The sequence below is a fragment of the Rhizophagus irregularis genome, chromosome 9 (genome assembly GCF_026210795.1).
Source record: "Rhizophagus irregularis chromosome 9, complete sequence".
NCBI classification, from domain to species: domain Eukaryota; kingdom Fungi; phylum Glomeromycota; class Glomeromycetes; order Glomerales; family Glomeraceae; genus Rhizophagus; species Rhizophagus irregularis.
In genome coordinates this window covers 2,323,729-2,344,411 of record NC_089437.1, presented here as the reverse complement: position 1 = coordinate 2,344,411, position 20,683 = coordinate 2,323,729, and the positions used below count along the sequence as shown (strand labels likewise).

General features: G+C 27.0%; 6 protein-coding genes across 6 annotated transcripts; 2 read left to right on the top strand and 4 right to left on the bottom strand.

Annotated features, from left to right (window-relative positions):
* Positions 1–1,273, bottom strand: OCT59_029557 (uncharacterized protein; the record flags this gene model as incomplete). Its single annotated transcript, XM_066144749.1, has 4 exons — positions 1–124; positions 204–436; positions 505–681; positions 1,088–1,273. 4 exons carry the CDS (start codon positions 1,271–1,273, stop codon positions 1–3), a joined length of 720 nt encoding a protein of 239 aa, XP_065994761.1.
* Positions 1,274–1,526: 253 nt separating this feature from the next.
* Positions 1,527–2,818, top strand: OCT59_029556 (uncharacterized protein; the record flags this gene model as incomplete). The annotated part of the gene is made up of 2 exons (XM_066144743.1): positions 1,527–1,842; positions 2,484–2,818. 2 exons carry the CDS (start codon positions 1,527–1,529, stop codon positions 2,816–2,818), a joined length of 651 nt encoding a protein of 216 aa, XP_065994760.1.
* Positions 2,819–3,232: 414 nt separating this feature from the next.
* Positions 3,233–4,660, top strand: OCT59_029555 (uncharacterized protein; the record flags this gene model as incomplete). Its single annotated transcript, XM_025325189.2, has 3 exons — positions 3,233–3,712; positions 3,803–3,871; positions 3,938–4,660. The coding sequence occupies 3 exons, from the start codon at positions 3,233–3,235 to the stop codon at positions 4,658–4,660; spliced, it is 1,272 nt and encodes a 423-aa protein (XP_025182300.2).
* Positions 4,661–9,319: 4,659 nt separating this feature from the next.
* On the bottom strand, positions 9,320–9,535 carry OCT59_029554 (uncharacterized protein; the record flags this gene model as incomplete). Its single annotated transcript, XM_025325188.2, has 1 exon — positions 9,320–9,535. One exon carries the CDS (start codon positions 9,533–9,535, stop codon positions 9,320–9,322), a length of 216 nt encoding a protein of 71 aa, XP_025182299.2.
* A 4,337-nt stretch (positions 9,536–13,872) lies between these two features.
* Positions 13,873–14,653, bottom strand: OCT59_029553 (uncharacterized protein; the record flags this gene model as incomplete). The annotated part of the gene is made up of 4 exons (XM_066144725.1): positions 13,873–14,049; positions 14,110–14,258; positions 14,334–14,491; positions 14,625–14,653. The coding sequence occupies 4 exons, from the start codon at positions 14,651–14,653 to the stop codon at positions 13,873–13,875; spliced, it is 513 nt and encodes a 170-aa protein (XP_065994759.1).
* A 48-nt stretch (positions 14,654–14,701) lies between these two features.
* OCT59_029552 (uncharacterized protein) lies at positions 14,702–16,426 on the bottom strand (the record flags this gene model as incomplete). Its single annotated transcript, XM_066144721.1, has 7 exons — positions 14,702–14,759; positions 14,830–15,020; positions 15,355–15,471; positions 15,575–15,751; positions 15,819–15,845; positions 16,144–16,226; positions 16,393–16,426. The coding sequence occupies 7 exons, from the start codon at positions 16,424–16,426 to the stop codon at positions 14,702–14,704; spliced, it is 687 nt and encodes a 228-aa protein (XP_065994758.1).
* Between the last annotated feature and the right edge of the window lie 4,257 nt (positions 16,427–20,683).

Here is a 20,683-nt window from a genome sequence, read left to right as displayed (position 1 = left end):
CTAGTTTTCAAGCAAAGAGTCCCTTCTAACTTGTTTTAATTGTGGCTCGAAAATATTAGTAATGTCATCTGCGCTCACGAAATTTCGAAGGTGTGACGAATTTGGAAGATCATCCATAGATACGCTATATCAAATTAATTTTGCAGTTAATTTATTATATTGGATTTAGAAAATGAGCAAAAATAATAACAAATAATACTTACTTATAATTGTCTAAGAAACTAAAGGCCAATTCAGTACATTCATTATACAATCGTACTCTCCATGTAGCGAACCATCCACAACCTTTCTGCTTAGCTTTATTAGCATCTAGTTCAGTAATTTCAAGATGTCGTGCACATTCCCTGGCCAATGTTAAAATCAGTTCTGGAGGTGGCTTTCGTATACGAAGAAAGAGAACCTTAGACTCATTTATAAATAAAGTTGCAAGCCGATTCTAGTATATAAAGATCAATTAATATTTAAAATTTTATTTTATAAATCCCGAAATAAGTGAAAACTTACATTATTACTCGGAGTTGTATTACTATGGTCGGGATCGGTATTCATCAGTTTTTCTGCAGATTCTGCAGATATGCTTGAAACCATTGCTTTAAAAAACGTAGCAAATAATGGTACCAAATCATTAGAAGTAAGTAATGTCTTAAGCGCTGAATTTTGGTCTTCTGTGGTAGAAGATGGCTGTCAGATTGTATTAGTATTATCATCACTATCTGTTGTTTCTGTTTCGTCAGTAGGTATTGTGCAATGATTTGAATCATCTACCAAATATTCAGTTATTGGGACTTTGTGTGAAATCGGTTGATCAGTTACTTGGTTATATTTGGCGATTTCTACAAATTAAAGTTTGTCAAACATGAAAAAACAGATCTACAATTTTTTTTTAAAAAAAAAAACCTCTTCTATAATTCAGCTTTACACGTTTATCTGGTTGACTTAAAAAATCTGATGTATTATCATTTAGTTCATTTAGATTTTTTTTTGCTATAGATAAATTGAATTAATTTCTTAATTGTATTTGTTATATTATTATAACAAACAATACCCATTTTTTTCGTCATATTTGGCGTAATGTCTTTCTCTAAACCCTCTTTTCCGACATCTCTGACTCAAGATCATCAATGACTACAGAAGGTATTTCTGGAAAAGTTGTATTTGCAAGAGTAGATACAGTTGAAGTAGTTTCAACTTCAATGTTAAGAGGTAAAGTACTAGTAGAACCTTTTTTAGTTATAGAGCGTTTTGTATTTCTTGTAGTTCTCTTTTTAGTCATTTTGAATAAAGGAGAGATTAAAATATATATATATATTTTTAATTGATAGCTAAATACTATAAAATCATACGCAATTTTGATAAACGATCAGATCAATTTAACTATAAATAGACTTAAATAGACTTAGACTCAAGGTGATTGGAATTTCCCACAATCTTTTTCTTTTTTCGCTTTTTTTTATTTTTTTTTTCAAATACAAACTTTTTTTTAAATATATCTCTTTTCATATAATCTTACCCTTTTTATTTAAAATATGAATAATATGAATCTAAGACAAACTAGAGCTGATCAACAAGAACATCATGACTCTGATTTTTGTTTGCGCAAACCTAAACGATCACGTACGAAAAATTCCAGTTCAAATATATCTCGTCATACGAGGTTAGATGATGCAACAACTTCTGCAAATACTGGTAATTCGAATTCAGACTCTTTGGATGCACAAGAGTATATTCAAGAAGAAAATATTATATCACCACAACTACAACTAAACGAGAACTTTTATTATGACAATGACGATGGTGATAATGATAATATTGATGATTTTAGTAATTTCGGTAATACTGAAAGTGAGTTTGATGAGCAAGAAGAATATGATGGCAATAAGACAAAATATTACTTCTCTGGAAGCACGGGACCATATTTTACAAACTTCACTATATTCTTGTTGTTTTTATGGATTACAAAGCATCAAATAGGTAAACATTTAATATAATATTTATTTTAATGTTATTGATAATAAAATTTACACTAAATTGGTTTACATTAGGATTAGAAGCATATAAAGATTTCGCGAATATTGTCAAACATCCTGAATTCAATCCGAAAGATGTGCCATCATCACTTTCAACTGTTAAAAAATATCGTGATGGCCTACCACTTCTTCCATTCAAAGGACATACCGTTACCATTAACAATTGCAATGCACCATCAACATCTAATCCCACGCGTCAAGCTTTAATTTTTCCTTTAAAAAATATTCTTCATCGTGTGTTATCAAATCCACAGCTACGTGAGCATATGTACTTCGGCCCAGGTATATATTGCGAAAACAAACACGAAATATGGCATGGGGATCATTGGCACAAATCTCCATTGTTTGGTGATGTAAACGTCAAATTAAATAATGGTAAGTGTTGTATATTCTTTTTAATTAAATTCTTAAATAAAATTATTAATTATATTCACATACAATATAATAATTTGGTAGTTTACAATCTTGGTGATTTCATCTTGTATTATGATACACGTACACGCAAGATGTGTCATGGTCAAATTATATTAATACTTCGCGTTGATAATTCTCAAGATACTTGCCTCAAAATTGAATGCATCCTTGAATTTAATTCATTACCTTCAATACTCAAATCCAGACAAAGAAATGTTGCTTCTCAAAATGGATATCTGTGGATGACGGATAATACAATTATTATTAGTCTTGCGAATGTTAAGTCCAAAGTAAATGTATGGTTAATGGACATTAACGAACCACCTATTAATTATAAATATTCTATTGAAGAAATCGTATATTATATAGATAACTGATGGACTACACGACCAATTGATTTACGACATCATCATCCTGTTGAATATACTACCGTTCAGGATCCTCCACGTGATTTACCAATATTTAAATTCTTTCTTGATATTTACATTGGCAATGCCTATCATGCAATTGGTGGCATTTATTTACAGATTGGCAATATGAAACAAGAACTTCGCCGGAAGCTCAAAAATCATTTTCTTATTGGATTTATCCCTTTCGTAGCTACAACTGATGAAGTACTTCAACCACTTATTAGTAATATTCAGGAACTTGAACATGGTTATGAACTAAAAATTAATAATCAAGAAGTGTGGATTGCAGGTGGATTAGGAGTTATTACTAGTGACTTACTGGAGGGCAATGAATAGGCAGGAATAAAAAATCATAATGCACATTATGGATGCCGTAACTGTATGATTTACCGTGATAACTTACATGATATTGCTTTTGATATTATAAGAAATGGACGATATCATCACAAGACTACATTGCAGTTTGCTACTGTAAGGAATGCTCAATCTCAAACTGAACGAGATCTACTTGCTACAGAATTTGGTATTCGGAAAAAACCTTCTATTTTTGATAAAGTTACGCGTGATCGTTATCTTCAATGTCCACATGATGCATTTCATTGTGTGGGTGGCTTAGCACGAGAAATGCTTCAAGCAACATTTCAAACATTTTCTACAATAGGAGAAAACGCATTTTTGGAAATTTGGCATAACTTTGAATTTCCTCCAACTTGGTCACGTCAACAAAATCCAATTACCCATTTAGGATCTTACTTTTTTTCTGATTGTCTTTGTCTGTGTATGATTATGCCATTTTTAATTTATCGAGCAATATCTAATACTGCAATGTTAAATAAGGCATTTGTTGAACATTTAATTAAAGTATGCGAAATTACAAAAAATCATACAGTAGATCAACTCATACGTTTATGAGTATCTTTTTCCAAAATGGCATTCTTCATATTTCGCAAGGAATTTTCTGAAATTGGTTATAATGATCTGCAACAAAGAATTATGCAATGGGCTATGCAAATTGCAAAGGTAAGTCACATGCATAAAGTCACATGTATATTACAAATATATTATTAACAAGTTTTGCAAATATAGATTTTTCCTAATATTTCTCAATTACCGAACTTTTACATTTTACGCCACTTTGTTATGCATGCAAAAAATTTTGCAACATTAATAAATACAGCGGTCTCTACGAAAGAAATGATTCATAGAATATACAAAGGTATTATTCCTCACTCCAATAAGAAAAATATTGAAATGGACTTTGTACGATATGATAATTGTTTGCAAACATTACGATTTTTATTAGATGGTGGCGTTGATGAAAGATATAATGGAACAGCACAATTTAATTTTAGTATACTATCAAAAGATCAATGTGTACGTTCACTTCTTGACTCATGGTACATTTTACCATCTATAACTAATTTAGAACAAGAAGATGAAATTTCACAAATAACGTGTATGCATGAAAATTTTATTAATGTAAGAGTTCAAGGAAAGTATAATAAGTATGAATTGCAAGCTGCTAATCTTGAACAATCTCTTAATGATGATTTATTAGCAGAACTTATACATGCATATCAGGAAGAACTTGGTTGTACTGAACATCTAGCAACACGAAAGATCAAATACTTCAAAAGTATTAGTTATACTATAGTTGATAAGGACGATCAAGTTGATGTAAATCTTCGTGTTGGTGATATTGTAGACGTTTTGGAAGATATATCAAGTGATGGTGAAACTAATTTAAGAATAACAACTTCATACGCAAAAATTCAAGCTATTTTTATTCATAAAAAAATCAACAACTAATTCCTTTTTTACTATTGAATTGGTTTGTTTCATTAGGAATTAATGATCCAAAATTGGATTGTTCACATTATAGATTTCAAAGATTGACAGATCGAACTTGGCGGCGCATTTATGCAATTAAATGGGTAGATCATCAACCAAATGTACATTTTGTACATCAATGCAAAATAGGTTGTTATGATGGAGAGCATGACGAAACTAATGTATATTATTTATATAATGATTTTTATTATAACGCTATATAGATATTTGTATTAACAATTGCAATCCAATTAAAAATTAATTAAAAAACAATTTAAAATGAATTTGAAATAAATTACAGCTGTATTATAAATTTATTAAAAATAAATCATAAAGCTATTATAATACAATTATAAACTAATTACAAAATAATTACAAAACCATTGTATTTTTTTGACATTATTTTGACATGAAATGATAAGCCTAGATAACATGGTTTTAATGGTTGACACAATGCATTAAAACCATATAAAAATAGTATTATAGCTATGTCAAAAGCATATCAAAAAAATAGCTATTTTTAGCAAAGTAGTTATTCGGGTAGTTTTTTGTATAAACACAAAAAAATTGATTTTTTAATAAAAAAAAGAATTTTTACTTCAATAAATTTTAATGAGAATCCTTTAACTAATAATAAATATTTTATTTTTAGGTGTAACTTTTCAAAAGAAACAGCTTTTATTAAGTTAATAAGGTCGGTCACCCAATAAGATTTTTGTTTATTATTGAATTTATCAAATTTTCTTTATTTTTTAATATAAAATAATGATAAATTTTTATTTATTATAGGAAAAAAGAAGGGAAGAGTATTATTAGATTTATTTTTGAATAATATATTTTTTTTTAAATTAAAAAAAAACTACAAAATTTTCATTATTTTTAGTAAATCCACTTTTGTCCAATCATGTTTTAATATTAGATTCCTATTTATTTCATCACGAAATTTTTTTATTTTAATATTCAAATTGTTTTTTAAATTAGAAAATAGTTTGTTTTGTAATTAAAACCATTGAAATAATAAAGAATTTATAATACTATTATACAAATATAATGAAAAAAACTTTACTAAAAATGGCCAATTTTTTGAAATATTTTTATAAACCTAGATACAATGGCTTTCAAAATAATTGTGCAATTATTTTGTAAAATTTTTAAAATATATCAAGATATATTTAAGGTATTTTTGAGATTAAAATATTAAAATAATATCAAAGTTAATTATATTATAATAATAAAATAATAACAAAAACATTAAAAAATTATTGTGATATTATTTTGAGTTATTTTTATAGACCTAGATACAATATAATTACAAAATAATAGCAAAAATATAATAAAAGCATTTTGATATATTAAATGTATTTTTGTAGTATTTTAAAATTATTATAAAATCATTTCAAAAAATTGGCCATTTTTAGTAAAGAAGGGAAATTTTTCTTTATAGATTCTGGGTTTATTTGAAAATTTATTTGAGTTAATATTTTTTTAAGCTTTTTTTTTGTTATAAAATTATATAAAATACTTTCTGTCTTAATTCAGAGTTTTAAATTATTTACTATATTTGACAAATTTCAAGTTTTTCTTATTATTCCTTATTTTTAGCAAATAAAATGTACCAACTTCTAGTTAAGATCCACCTTAAAAAACAAAAATTATTTGAAAAAATTTTTCAACACACTCTTAGATGTTGTCAAGAAGTATTATTTTCTATATTTAGTTTGAAAGTTATTTTATATAAATGTGATGTTACATTTGAACTGCATTTTTCAATTTTTATAAAATTTAGGCCGGCATTATAAAATTGGCCAGAATTAAGCAAAATTTGGCCAGAATTATGGATTCGAAAATCATCAATTTTAACCAATAAAATTTATTTTAGCCGATTTTGATCTACATACATAAATTATATAATTAATAACTATACAGCACCATAATTTTTAATATGGCTATCATAATAAGAAAATTTTACTCTTAAATTTTATTACATGTACAGTGATTGATAATAGATAAATATGAAGTATTAATGTAATTAGAAGTAATGATTAGTTAGGTTTTAGTATTTTATAAATAAAATCGTAAATAAAGAAAAATCATTTTATTTTAATAAAAATATTGCAAATCTAAAGCAAGCTTAAAAATCAATAAATTAATTTATTTTGTATGTTATAGACTTGATGGCTTGCATATCCAAAAACAATAATAAATTAATTTCTTGATTTCATACTTCATGTTCAAGTAAATGGTCTTAGTTCTTAATTTTTTTAACACAGTAAAGTAAGCTTTCATTTATTTGGTAATGTTACATTTTTAAAACTTGTGACGTAAGATATTTTTTGATGATACTATCAACTCGTTTGAAATATCTTTCAATAATATTAGGTAAACCAACTCTTGGAATTTGATTAATTTGTTTTTTCAGCCACTCAAATTTTTCTTCCTTATCAAACTATAATTGAATTTGAGTATCTAGTTCATATAATGTTGTAAATCTTCCAACAGATTTTTTAATTAATGTATTGTAACTTTTGATATATTGTGTCAATTGTATGCCTGCATTAAATGATCGATATATGAAATATAAGGCCTAACTAATCACATCAGTTCCTAATACACGTTCAAGATATTTTTATGCTTCTGGATAGTTTGTGAGAAGCTCATACTACCATTTTTGAAATTTTTCCTTAGAAAAGCTATTTTGGCATTTATTCTATTCTTTTATAAAATCATCATATTTTTTATGAAGCTTTCCCTTTAAATTCTTTTCAAGATTTTTTCATAAATGCATCTATAAACAATACTCTTAGTACAAGACCATTTGTAACACGTAAAAGGCATTTAAGAATCCACTGATAAGTACTATCTTTAGTTTTATCTGAAACTACAGCTGTAGCAGCCATTCTTGATTTTGCATGATTATTAATAACAATTGTAAGGGATAAGTATATCTGATACTTGTTTGCCTGAGATGTATTATCATTTATCGCAACATCATAAAACTTTTGCTACAATTCAATTTGAAATAGTCTCATCCAGAAAAAACTGGTAAGATGATTATCATCACCCTCTACTCTTGCTTCTACAAATTAGCCATTCTTCTCACATTGCATTTTCATTAACTTGTCATATGTTTCAGCAACATCAGTTTTCATTAGTTTTTGATCATGTCGAAAAAGACAAATTGCATTATATACATTTTTGGGATGAATTGTTATATCAGAAAAATGTTTTTAAAGCATGTAAATTATTAGACCTGCTCCATAACCAATATTAATAAGAAATTCTATTTCTTCAAGCATTTTTGGGTTGAAATAGTGATCTAATATTATGTTTCTATAGGACCTTGCTTACTTATAAGATAAGTCACCCTCAAGCCTAAGGTAAAAATCATATATAAAATTTTTTGCAAATCCTACTATAAAAGGAAATTTTATGTTACATTATTATGATTTTTTTCTTTTTTAGCTAATTAACCAATAGAATTTAAGAAAAAAGTAAGATAAAAACTATTAGTAAAGGCCAATTTTCTATGGTGACCTTTATTATAAGTAAGCGGGTTTCTGTTTTTATTTCCATTTCCATATAGTAGGTGATTGTGTTCTTTGTGTATAGAAGTAATTCGTATAATACCTTTATTATAGTTAAGATTAACCTTCCATGAACATTTTATCTTCACACTATCCCGTTTATGGGTTTCTTCTACATCAGCTCTTTTTTTTGCACAATATTCACCTGAATTTTAGCACTCAAAAGTACAACGTATAATTTCACCATAACTATTTTTTTCAAGATGACGTTTTATAACTCCAAATCCAACTACCTTTAAATAAATTTCAACTTGTTTTTCAGCTGATTTCCAATCTTCAAATGTATCACCTTTTTCTAAACAGCATAGCGAACATCCCTTATATTGTCACATTATTACCGATCATTTACCGATCATTTATTAATCATTTTTTCAATATTGTCACATAAAAAAATACTATCTGGTTAATATATAAAGCTGAAATGATGTTTAATTTGACAATTTTAAGGGTAAAATTGATCAATATTAACAGAAATTATATCAATACATATAAATTTTTATAATTAATAAATAAAATAAAAATTCAAATTTTATAATCTTGAGATCCAGTGAACATATTCTAATGAATTATTATATACTATTAGATTGGTCTCAGTGAGAGGATTTGAATGGTAGTAAAATCATTGCCATCAGATCCATATTGGCGAAATTATTGCATTTTAAATTTTGTACTAAATTAAATAGTAATATTATTAGTATTAATAATTGCAAATATTAATTTGGCCATAATTTTGTGTTACCTAAAATTATGCTGTGTTACTTCAGCCATTAATTTTAAAGACATTAATCTATAACTCATAAAAATTTCAAGTTTTGCCTGAACTTCTGTGGTTTCGCCCAAAGCTTCAAAATCTGATTAGGAGATGATCGGCATATATTAATTAATTGAAAAATTTGGCCTAAAACTAACTTTGGCATTACATTTTATTTTGGCACAAAATTTTTATATTAAACTATTAATACTTTAAACTATTAAATAAAATAATTTAATGTGATTTTTTTTACACATTTATAATTTGAAATAATGCTTCAAAGTTAATGTGATGTCACATATATTACAATCGGCAAATGATCAGTATGTGATAATAAGCATGTTTGCTATGCTTTTCTAAACCAAGTATTGCACGTTTTTTATTAGAATCTTCAATACTTGAACTTGACAAAGTGCTTTCACTCTCAAAATCTTCTTGTAACTTGTTAACATCTGAAATCTTCTTCTTTTCTGAGGAATATACATCAAAAATGGAACATTTGTGCATATTTTTATCCATTCTGGTATTTTATGACTCTGTAATTAAAAGGAAAATCGTATTTCTGTGATTATTAAATAAAATAAAAAAAAAGAAAAGCGTATAAATTTGTTTTAATTATACATATTTTTTGTTATAAATTGCCGATTTTGGTATAAATACTGGTGATGGTCATGATGTTTCACATAGTCATGTATATCACATTATCACGTATTTATATTTAATCAATTTTGTAATACATACATATAGAGTTTGGAACCGGATGCACCATCCGGTTTTAAATTCGGTTCTACCCATTTTTTTAATGATTCGGTTTAATCCGGATTTATGTTATAAAAACCAGTTTGCATTTAAAACGAGTGCAACCGGATGCCCAAACCGATTTGATATTAATGAAAATTTATGCTTAATATATCCGATCATTTTTATATAGATTTTAAAAATTAGATTAGCAAATTTGCAAATTTTACAAATAATATGTATATTTAATGGAAAAAAATAATGAAAAATAAAAATTTAATTATTAAATCATTTTACTATATAAATACAATTATTTTTCGCAAATAACTGAATGAATGATTTTAAGTGCTGATTATTTGCACAACAAAAATATCACTTTATTATTTAATAAGCAAAATTTATACAGAAACCTAAGTTACATATAGCTACTAGGCTAATTTAATGGAGGAAAAATATCAAAAATATCGCTATTTCTCTTTAAAAACAACATTTTGTTTACCAACTCTGGAGATAATCGGGTCCGCCTAGCAGATATGTGATTGCCAGCATCAGAGAATAGACGCTCACTAGGTACTGATGCTGCAGGGATGGATAAATACTTTCTTGCAATTTGAGCTAAAATTGGTAAAGTAATCTCATTAACTGACCACCACTTTAATGGATCATCCTTCAATCTGACTTGTTTTTGTTGCAAATAAAGCATCACTTCATCATCATCTTGCACTCTTTCCTTATTAACTTTTAGTGCTTTAAAAATATCATCATCATCATCTGAAGAGCTTATAATACTATTGATACTATTTCGAGGTAGAAAGTCCTTTTTTGCATTATACAATTCTTGAACTAATTGTTTAGCTTCATCCTTACCATTACCATTACACCAATCAAAGTTTTTGAAGCGGGAATCCAGAAATGTTACAACAAGCATAATATTAGATGGCACTGTCCAAAGCTCATCTAAAGATAAGAAAATGGCAGCACGAACTTTTTGCAATAAACCTTCTGTATTTACTGGCTGTAAATATTCTACAGTATTTATATCATCCAAATTTGATTCAACTGGATGAGATGTGGATGCACCACCCCTTCTACAACCTCGACCTCGACTCTGACCTCTATTTCGTGTATTTCCACATCTTTGGTGGTGAAATTGACGATGTGAATGCTGCCAATATTGTCTTGTTCCATCTGATGGAATATATTCATCATCACTAGCCACATCAGAATCCTCTTCTTCACCATTAGATCCATAAATTAAACTAAGATAGGTATCTAAGGTTTCATTTTCTTCCTCATTTGGTGCAAAATTATTTTTAAGTAAATACATATATGGAACAACAAGACTTAATGTTGGATATTTTGCACCACTAATTTTACGTGTTATAGTTTCAAAAGGTTCCAAAGTGACAATCATTTTCTGGAGAAATCTATTATTAAAAATATATAAACATTAATGAAAGAATTTAATTTGTCTAAAAAAAATAAATAAATTTACATTTTTTCATCTGGACTTAAACATAATCGTTCTAGCTTTTCACCTTCTTTTTGAGATGCTCGGTCAGAATTTAAGAGTAAATCTGTAGATACATTTCTCATGAAATTATGTAACTCAAGAATTCGTTTCCACGCTAAGTATGTAGAATTCCACCTAGTTTTGACATCTGTCAAAACTTCTAGTGGATTCATATATTCATTTTCAGATAAATTTATTTGGAAATTTTGTTGTTGTGCTGAATGAAGTCTTTCAGCCTGTTTAGGTAAGCGAAAAAAGGTCTGTAAACTTTTTATTCGACGATGGAATGCTTTACATTGCTTTAAACCTTCCATTACTGAAAGTTGCAAAGTGTGTGCAACACAAGACTGGTGTTGAATTTGGTCAAGATAATTTTCTTTTAATAAACGAACTGCTTTTACCATATTCATTCCATTGTCAGTTGCTACTGTAAAAGCTGTTGATTTTAGATTCCAACTTTCTAATATTTGAAATAATTCTTCACAAATAACCTCACCAGTGTGAGGATAAGGAAGGTGGTTGCATGATAATAGAGCTTCTTGAAACTCAAAGTCCGCAGTTAACCATGTTGCAGTCACACCAAGGTAACCATGTCGGGATTTAGATGTCCAAAGATCAGTCGTCAGGTGTACTGTTACTGCTGTATCTTGTAATAAGGATTGAAGTTGTTTTTTACTCTATGTGTATGCTAAAAAAAGCATTTGTTTAATAGATTTATCACAGGGAATTTTATAACCCGGTTCACATGTTAATAAAAGATCTTGAAATGCTTGATTTTGTAATACAAATAAAGGTTGAACATTTTTGATAATAAAAGCAGTAACTTTTCTGGTGATTAATTCTTGTCGTTTAGGAGAACATGTTGTTGAAGGATGATTTGCGAGTTCAGCAATTGGCTAATAGATAATATTTATAGTTTATAAAAAAATTTTTGTATGACATAATCACATGACTTAATTAAAAAATGAAATACCTCTTCGTGTTCATCCAGATATTCTGAATAATTATCTTTAGTTATATTATATTTATCTCTTAAGTGTGCTATGAGATTAGTTGTATTCCCACCTTTCCGACTATAGCCATAAGCTCTTTTATTTGTGTTGGCAAAATTTGATTCACAAATTTTACAATAGGCAAAATCACCATCTACGCGAAAAAAAAATATTGTATGGCTGCGGTTTTTTCGTGTTGAGGAAATTTGCTGACGTTGATTTTGTATAATGGTATCACTCTCACTTATCGTGGAATTAGTATCATCAATCGTTTCAGAGTCAGAAAATGTGTATGGTGAACTTGACATTTTAATAGCAAAAAAAGAATGTCTACAAGTTTTTAGAGAATGCGGTGATTTAAACAACTACGTGTGAGAATTATTTTATGAATTCATTGTGAATTTTCATGAATTCATGGAATTCATGTGAGAACTATTTTGATTATGATGTAGTTTGTTTGGAAAAAATTAGCCGCAGCCTAATCCCGATCTGGTTTAGATACAGATCATTGTATAATTTCATAAGGAACGTGCAGCTCATTATTTATTCGTTATAGTAAAACGAAATGATCTACATCACGTGATCATTAAGCTGTTTATTTCGTTTAAAAAAAATGATATGTAATTGATAATTAAATAAATATAAACTGGGTGTATAAATCGGTTTCAACCAATTTTGCAAAAACCGATTTAAAAAGGGTCCAACCGGTTGCACCCGTTTTAAATTCGGTTTTCAAAAATGCAACCGGTTCCAAACTCTACATACGTATAATCACATGATTTAATTATATCGGCAAAAATCACCACCAGTGATTTTTTGACATTCTCTTTATTAATAACTTTTAATATTTAAAAGTAGGATTTTGAATTTATATAGAACCTTAATGAAAATTTTATTATGCATTTTAATTATATACTCATAAAAATTAATTTTTTTATCTCTATTTTATTTATTATAATGCAAAATTTTTATAATGAAAATAAAAAGTTATAATAAATATTCAAATAAAGAAAAAATATGGTAAGAAAAGTTTAGATTTTATTATATAAAAATTCTGATACTATTTTTGCAGGTTAATTTCTCATCCAACCACATATTTAATTTATACAATTTATGGCCAGAATATAGATCAATTTGGCTGCAAAATTATGTGACGATCTGGCCGAAATTAAAGAATTTTTTATAGCGTTATTTATCCTAATTTAGAAATTGCGAGCAAATTTGCCTGCAATACAGTTTAAGGGATAAATTTTATAAATAATTTGATTTATCTTCTTAATTAAATTTTATATATTAATTTTTATTTATTAAAAATAAGATGATTTCTATTTTTATATAAGTTTAGTAATTTAATATCATTATTACCTTTTATATTTGAGTTATATAAGAGAATTTAATTAGTATTAGTTATCTTAAATACATAATATAATAATATATAATCATACAACAAAAAAATGATTTTAACATTTTCTACCAGTTTTCACATTACAAATAGCAAGTTCGCAAAGATACGAAGTTAATACATAAAAATTCACAGTTATATATTCCCTCCACACCAACACAATAATATTCAGATAAAGCTAAATGCAAATAACATAAAATATCTTTATAGTTTATATCAATGGCGAGCCTGGTGACCCAGGACATGGTGATCCTGAATATGAATTGTTCTTCGTGACTTTCTTTTTGTCCTTTTTTGGTGTATCTTCTAATGGAGTTGTGCATACATTACTGTTTCCAGCTGTGTAAGGAATTTTGTTTATTTCCTTGACCATGAATAAAATATCCGCCTATATTAATTAAAATTAACTACCATAAAAAGGAAGCCCAAACAACTTACAACTCCATACCTGCCAAGATATCAATTCCACCATATCTTTGGTAAACTTTTCAATGTCGTCAAAGGTCTCAGGTACTTTAGTACATACAAAACGGTCAAGAAAGTACACTGATGGTAAGGGACGGACCAAATATTCAATCTTAAGATAGCTATAGCTGTCTACAAAAAAAAAAAAATTTCTTAGATGTAATAATTTGTATTTTTCTTATTACTCAGACTTTAACAAATACTTACTGACAAATTGTATCAAGTATATTCGGGCATTTTTGCTTGGTATTGTTTGCAACATGAAATTTAGAATTCTTATCGCATTTCGACACAATTTAACATGGTCACTATTTTCTTTAGTGAAGGATGCCTTCCTACTACTTGAAAATTCAACAATAGCTAAACTTGATTATTTAACACTTTAAATAATCCATCAAATTTATGATGTTTGGTGTGAGGAGTCGTCAATTCGATCTTAAGTAAAAAAAATAATTAACTGAAAGCTAGTCTACTTTAAAATTTACAATAAATTCTTACTATCCGCTATTTATAACATCCTGATGCATCTTAAATAATCGATTTAAGATGTAGATTATAGTGTCAATTGCAAAAGTTCATTCTAAATTAAAACTCTTGGATTCATAGCTCATTGGAGCTTCCAACTGGGTAGCACTATTTACAGAAAGGTTAATAATAACAATGAAAATCGGCTAAATAAATATAAACATACATATAAACTTACCAGTGTTCAAGTATTTGGTGAGCAATATCATAGTCTTTGTAATAATAAGAGTCGAATCTTCCTGAAACAAAAGAATTGCGAATCAGAGTTGGGATTTGAACTTTATTACATACATCTCCGGTAAATTGACTCAAATATTTTTTGAACTCGTCAGTTTGGTTTAAAATCTGCTTTTTAAAGATCTTGTTAAACTATAAAAGCTGATATTCGTTTAAGGACTTCTCAACTTTTTTGTGTATCTTTGAATCAGACATATCCATTATATTATTCAGATAAATTGATGTCATGATTTTTTCAACTTTTTTTTTTCGTCTTGACATCTAGCCAAAATTTTAAGTATGTTATTTCGAATTTCAACCTCATCCTAGGAGATCAAGTATGAGTGAAGATAGTTACTATACATAAAAGATAGAAAATACCAAAATATCTCTATAAGATACTTGATTTTGTCCCCCTTGTCTATTTCAATCACTTCTGTGTCACTTTCTACCAAATCCAAAACGTATTTATCTGATTCAGCACTACGTGTATTGTTGTAAGAAGGGGTGGTGTATTATCTTTAGCATTTTGTGTTTCATGAGGAGAACATTGCAGTTGTTGTTCTGGATTTTTCATAGATTCATCATTATTAAAACTTTTAACCTACATATCAAAAAAAATTAGTGATATTTTTATGTTATTATAATCTGTATTGTATTAAAGACTTTAGAAGAAACATTTATGCAAACTTATTATCAATGCTGACTCTCTTAGCTGTAGATTTATCATTCGCTGAGGTATGATCAAGAGAACGCTTATCAGAAGAGGGTATCAATTTTGCAATCTGGTCTTCGTAATCCAAGGTAATCTTCCGTGATTGTAGCCTACTTGCCACATTTAACAGACCAAGGCCTTCTGCATCAAGAGTGCTTTTAAGCACAAGCTATTATAATAAAGACACTTTAGATAGATGGATATATCAATAAAAATAACAACGCCATCGTATTTACTTGTTTTCGATTAGATATTATTTCGTTCTAAAAACAAACCAAAATATTTTTGGAGTCAGAATGCTCTGAAGTCACCTTGTTAAAAAGAGAATAGAAGATTAGTAGGCTACATATTTCATTGTTTCAGCTTCAAAACAAAAAAAAATGTCACGAGTAATGGGGACCAAAAAGACTACTGATACTCCGAGTCAGATAGACAGCTAACCAGGAGCTTCCACCACTATCACTTGGGTCAGAAAAACTGCTGATACTCCTGAGTCAGATAGACAGCTGACCAGAAGCTCCCTTTATGTAAATATGCAAATTAAGTTGGGGAAAATATTACCTTCCCTTTTATAGTGTCGTATATTGTTAGGTTTAGGTTTTGCACTGCTCGAAGAAATCTCCTAAACCAGGTTCCATCAAATCCTTTGTAAATGGTGGATAATCAATGATATTATCATGGTTTAGTCTCAAAAAATCTATGTATGACCAGTGATCAGAAGTAAGTTTTTGCAGATAGGTTACAAGGACTATCAAAAGAAAAAACACGGTTAGTATATTTTTTATATTTCCTTCCTTTTGAGTCGCTTACCTTTACAACCAGTATATATTTCGTCATTAGACATGGTTTATTCTTGGTTGAAAAAAAAAGTTTTTATTTCTAAAAAAGAGTAGTGAACTAAGTCTATTACAAATAAAAGTTGAAAAAAAGTTAGTCTACCGGCTGACAAATAACGATTCATAAAATGATCATATGATTTGCTTTATTAGACCAATAGCTGCCCGAGTAATAAATGTATACAGTCAACTCTCTATCCCCTTGGGACCAGGTATAAGAGTGCATTTAATATTAATCTAAAATTAAGGTAATACAAAGTTTTTATAAGTAAACTATATAAAATTTTTTTATAAAGGGTGCATTTACAGAATATATATATATATAAACCGTGCATTAAGGCCCAAGTTGAGACTAGATAAAAGGTGCATTTATAGAGAGTGTGCATTTATAGAGGGTGCATTTATAGAAAGTTGACTGTAGTTGTATACTGAAAATCAGATGATACTGTAGGAAAGCCACAGCAACTTTAGACACGTGGATTTTTGTAGTTACTTCACTGTGCTAATTTACCTATTATTAGTCACAGAACAACCCATCGCACGTCCCATAACAAGATTGGATGTAAAAGAAGTATTATATAGGAGTACTTTGAAGAATTCTTCTCTGAATTTTGAAAGAGGTCAAGTAGTTCTGTCAAGCCATCCTACAGATCATAAACACAAGTTTTGAATCTTTACGAAAACTTAAACAGAATAATTTTTTAATCTGGAAATTTTTTATCTGATATGAATGTAAAATTTTGAAGGTAACCTTTACATAAGGTTGATCTAATCACTGTACTATTTATTAATATTTAAAAAAAATTCATTTTAGCATATTCTATATCATGTGTATCACGTGATACTGAATTACTAATTACTGCTACGGACTGTGATATAGCAAAAAAGAAATTAAGTTTTTTTTTGGCAAAGCTTAATTTTTTTTTTTTGCTTTTTCCTAGCTTTTTCGTTTTCCCCTTCCCTTTTGTTTTCCCATTACTCCTTTGTTCTTCCCTTTGTTTTCTTTAAAGTTGCTTGCTGAAACCTAGGAGTTTAGGCAAGATGGCATTTTGCCGAAAAGTAAAATTCTGCCAAAACTATATTAAAAAACTGGCAAAACTTTGGAGAAAGGCGAAACTGCCGAAACTTATTATAAATGCTGAAACTGCCGAAACTCTGCCAAAACTATAATAAATTTATAGTAAAATTTTGATGAAACTAATCATAGGATTTTGAAGAGGATTAGACAAGCAACCTTAGTTCTCTCTTTGTTCTTCCCTTCCTCTTCCCTATAAAAAGTATTATACTTAAAATATATTTAAAATATATTTAAAATATACTTAATTTAAAAATTGCAAAATACTTAAAATATATTTTTAATATATCTAAAATATACCTAAAATTATTTTAAAACATATGTCTAATATATTTAATTTTTGCCCATACTTAAAATATAAAATTTAAGTATATTATAAGACTATTATAAGTATATTTTTTATGTATTTAAAATATACTTAAAATATATTATAAAATATATTATAAGTATAATTTAAGTATATTTTAAGTATTTTGGCAAAAATTAAATATATTAGAAATATATTTTAAGATAATTTTAAATACATTTTAAGTATATTATAAGTATTTCGCAATTTTTAAATTAAATATATTTTAAGTATAATTTAAATGTATTTTAAAAAGTTTTTGATTATATTTTAAATATAAATACTTTTTATAGGGCTTCCCTTTCTTTTATTCTCCCTTTCCCTTTCGTTTCATTTCTTTTTCTTTCCTATAAATAAAAAGTTTTATCTGTTATCTCTGTAAATCTCTGTAAAAATGAGCTTTTCACAGATCTATTTACGGAAAATGTAAAGAATTTGATAAATTCTGTAATATAAGGTAATTCTGGAGATATAAGCCTTTTACAGAAAAAAGCTGGCAAACTTTTGGTAAGTTTCGCAATGAAATATTGTGAAACTATTTTTTCATTTTTTAACGTTAACGTTTCTTTTAAAATTCTTTTAATTGAATTTTTTTATTTTATTTTTAATCAGAACGTTGAAAAACATTCTGAAATAATAATGTTTTTTAAAATTTTTTAATCAGAACGTTGGTTAATATTCTGATTAATTTTTTTACTTCATTTTTAATCGGAACGTTGAAAAATGTTCTGAAAAAATATTTTTTTTTTAAATTCTTTTAATCAGAACGTTGGCTAACATTATTCTGATTAATTTTTTTATTTAATTTTTTAAATCAGAACGTTCTTTAACGTTCTGAAAAATTCTTTTTTTTATTTAATTTCTTTAATCGGAATGTTGGTTAATGTTCCAATTTTTTTATTTTTTCTTTTTTAAACGAAACATTTTTTAACATTTTAGAATATTAATTTTTTTCATTTTTTTTAATTAAAACATTGGCTAACATTCTGATTATTTTTTTTTTATTTTTTAACGTTGAAAAATGTTTTGTAAATAACTTTTTTTTCATTTTATTTAATCAGAACGTTGGCTAACATTCCAATTTTTTTATTTTTTATTTTTTAATGAAACGTTGAAAAATGTTTTGTAAAGAACTTTTTTTTTTATTTTTTTTTAATGAAATGTTAAAAACGTTGGAAACATCATTAACATTTCATTTTCTTTCTTATTTTAGATCAGCGGGCAGGATTCTGAGTTCTAAAGAATGGAAAACCAAGATTTGTAAGATAAGTACGAATCTTAGTTTATTTTTTTATTTTTTAGAAAAATATTATAACGGTTTATACTAATAACCATTTTTTACTTTTTTTTAGGTTTTGGCGGACTTTCTAGTTCTGAAGAACAGAAAAGAACCAAGATTCGTAAGTATATATGAATCTTGGTTTTGTTTTTTTTTCTTTTTTTGCGTACAGTATATTTTCCAGTTTTACCCGTATGTTTATACTTGTAAACAGTAGAAAAAACGTATGTTTTATACTAATAAACAGTATATTTGTTTATATTTTATATTGCAACCGTATATTTTATACTGATAAACAGTAGTTTCAGAAAAGCATAAAAACAGTTTAGGGCAATTAAGTTTATTATAAAAAATAATTTCAGATTGAATTTTGACTAAACTAAAATTTTGAAAAAATAGTTTTGGCAAGCATCCTTAGTTTAAACTATTGATAAGTTTATTATTATAATAAATATATTTTTATAATGTTTAAGGTAGTATAATAAAAATTTATCTTTCAATAATAAGTTTTTCTTATTTACTTTAAAGTCCAAATCTCAAGTTTTAATGAAATTTTAAAAGTAACATATTAAAAATGGTAATGCAAACATTGTAAGCTATTTTTCAATTTATTTTAGAAAGGTATAAAATTGAAAATAGTTATATTAATAGCATATTATGTTGTATGCATAGTATAGCTTTTATTTTATGTAGTATAATTTTTATTTACTGTATCAGGTATAGTTAGTTTAAATCTTAATATTTAAAGTTTAATTTTTAATCCAAATCCTAACCCGAATTTCTAACCTAATCTTCTAATACTAACCTAATCCACACTAATCCTAACACTAATTCTAATCCTAATACTAAACCTAATTTGCCTAACCCTAACCCTAACCCTAATAACTATACAGTATGGATAGTAAAACTTTATACCATCATTATCTTTATACCGAAAATTAAATAATAAAATATGATTTCCTCTTCCCAAAAATAAACAAATAAATCTAGAGAAAATTTACAAAAATTAAAAATTTATGAATAATTAAATTAATAACGAACTTCATTAAATATATAATACTAATATAAAATTCAGAATCTAAGCTATTTAAAATATATATGATTTTAAATTTTTATAAAAAAATGAGTTTGCTCTCTGGATACCGTCTGCTGAATGGATAGGATGCTAATATAGAAATATTTTATGCACGCGTAAAATTTAATTTCTTAATAAAGCTCTCTGAAAAAAAGTAAGATCAGTTTTTAATTTTTGGTATAAACATTGAGGGATAGTAAAATCTTCGTAAAATTGTAATGAGAGGTAATATCATTAATATTGGAACAAGTAATGTAACTAATGGTATTTTGAATAAAGAAAAGATTTTTAAAAAAACGTTGGGAGATACGTGCATAATTAATATTGAAATGAAATTAATTGACGTCGCCAAATCGAGGCATATTCAAATATAAATATCTAATACTTGATATCGTAAACAAGTGCCTTTTTAAGTTCACTCGCTAGTTTAATTAGTATTTCTATTCTTTTATGCAGTTTGGTCAAAAATATATAATATATATAATATAAT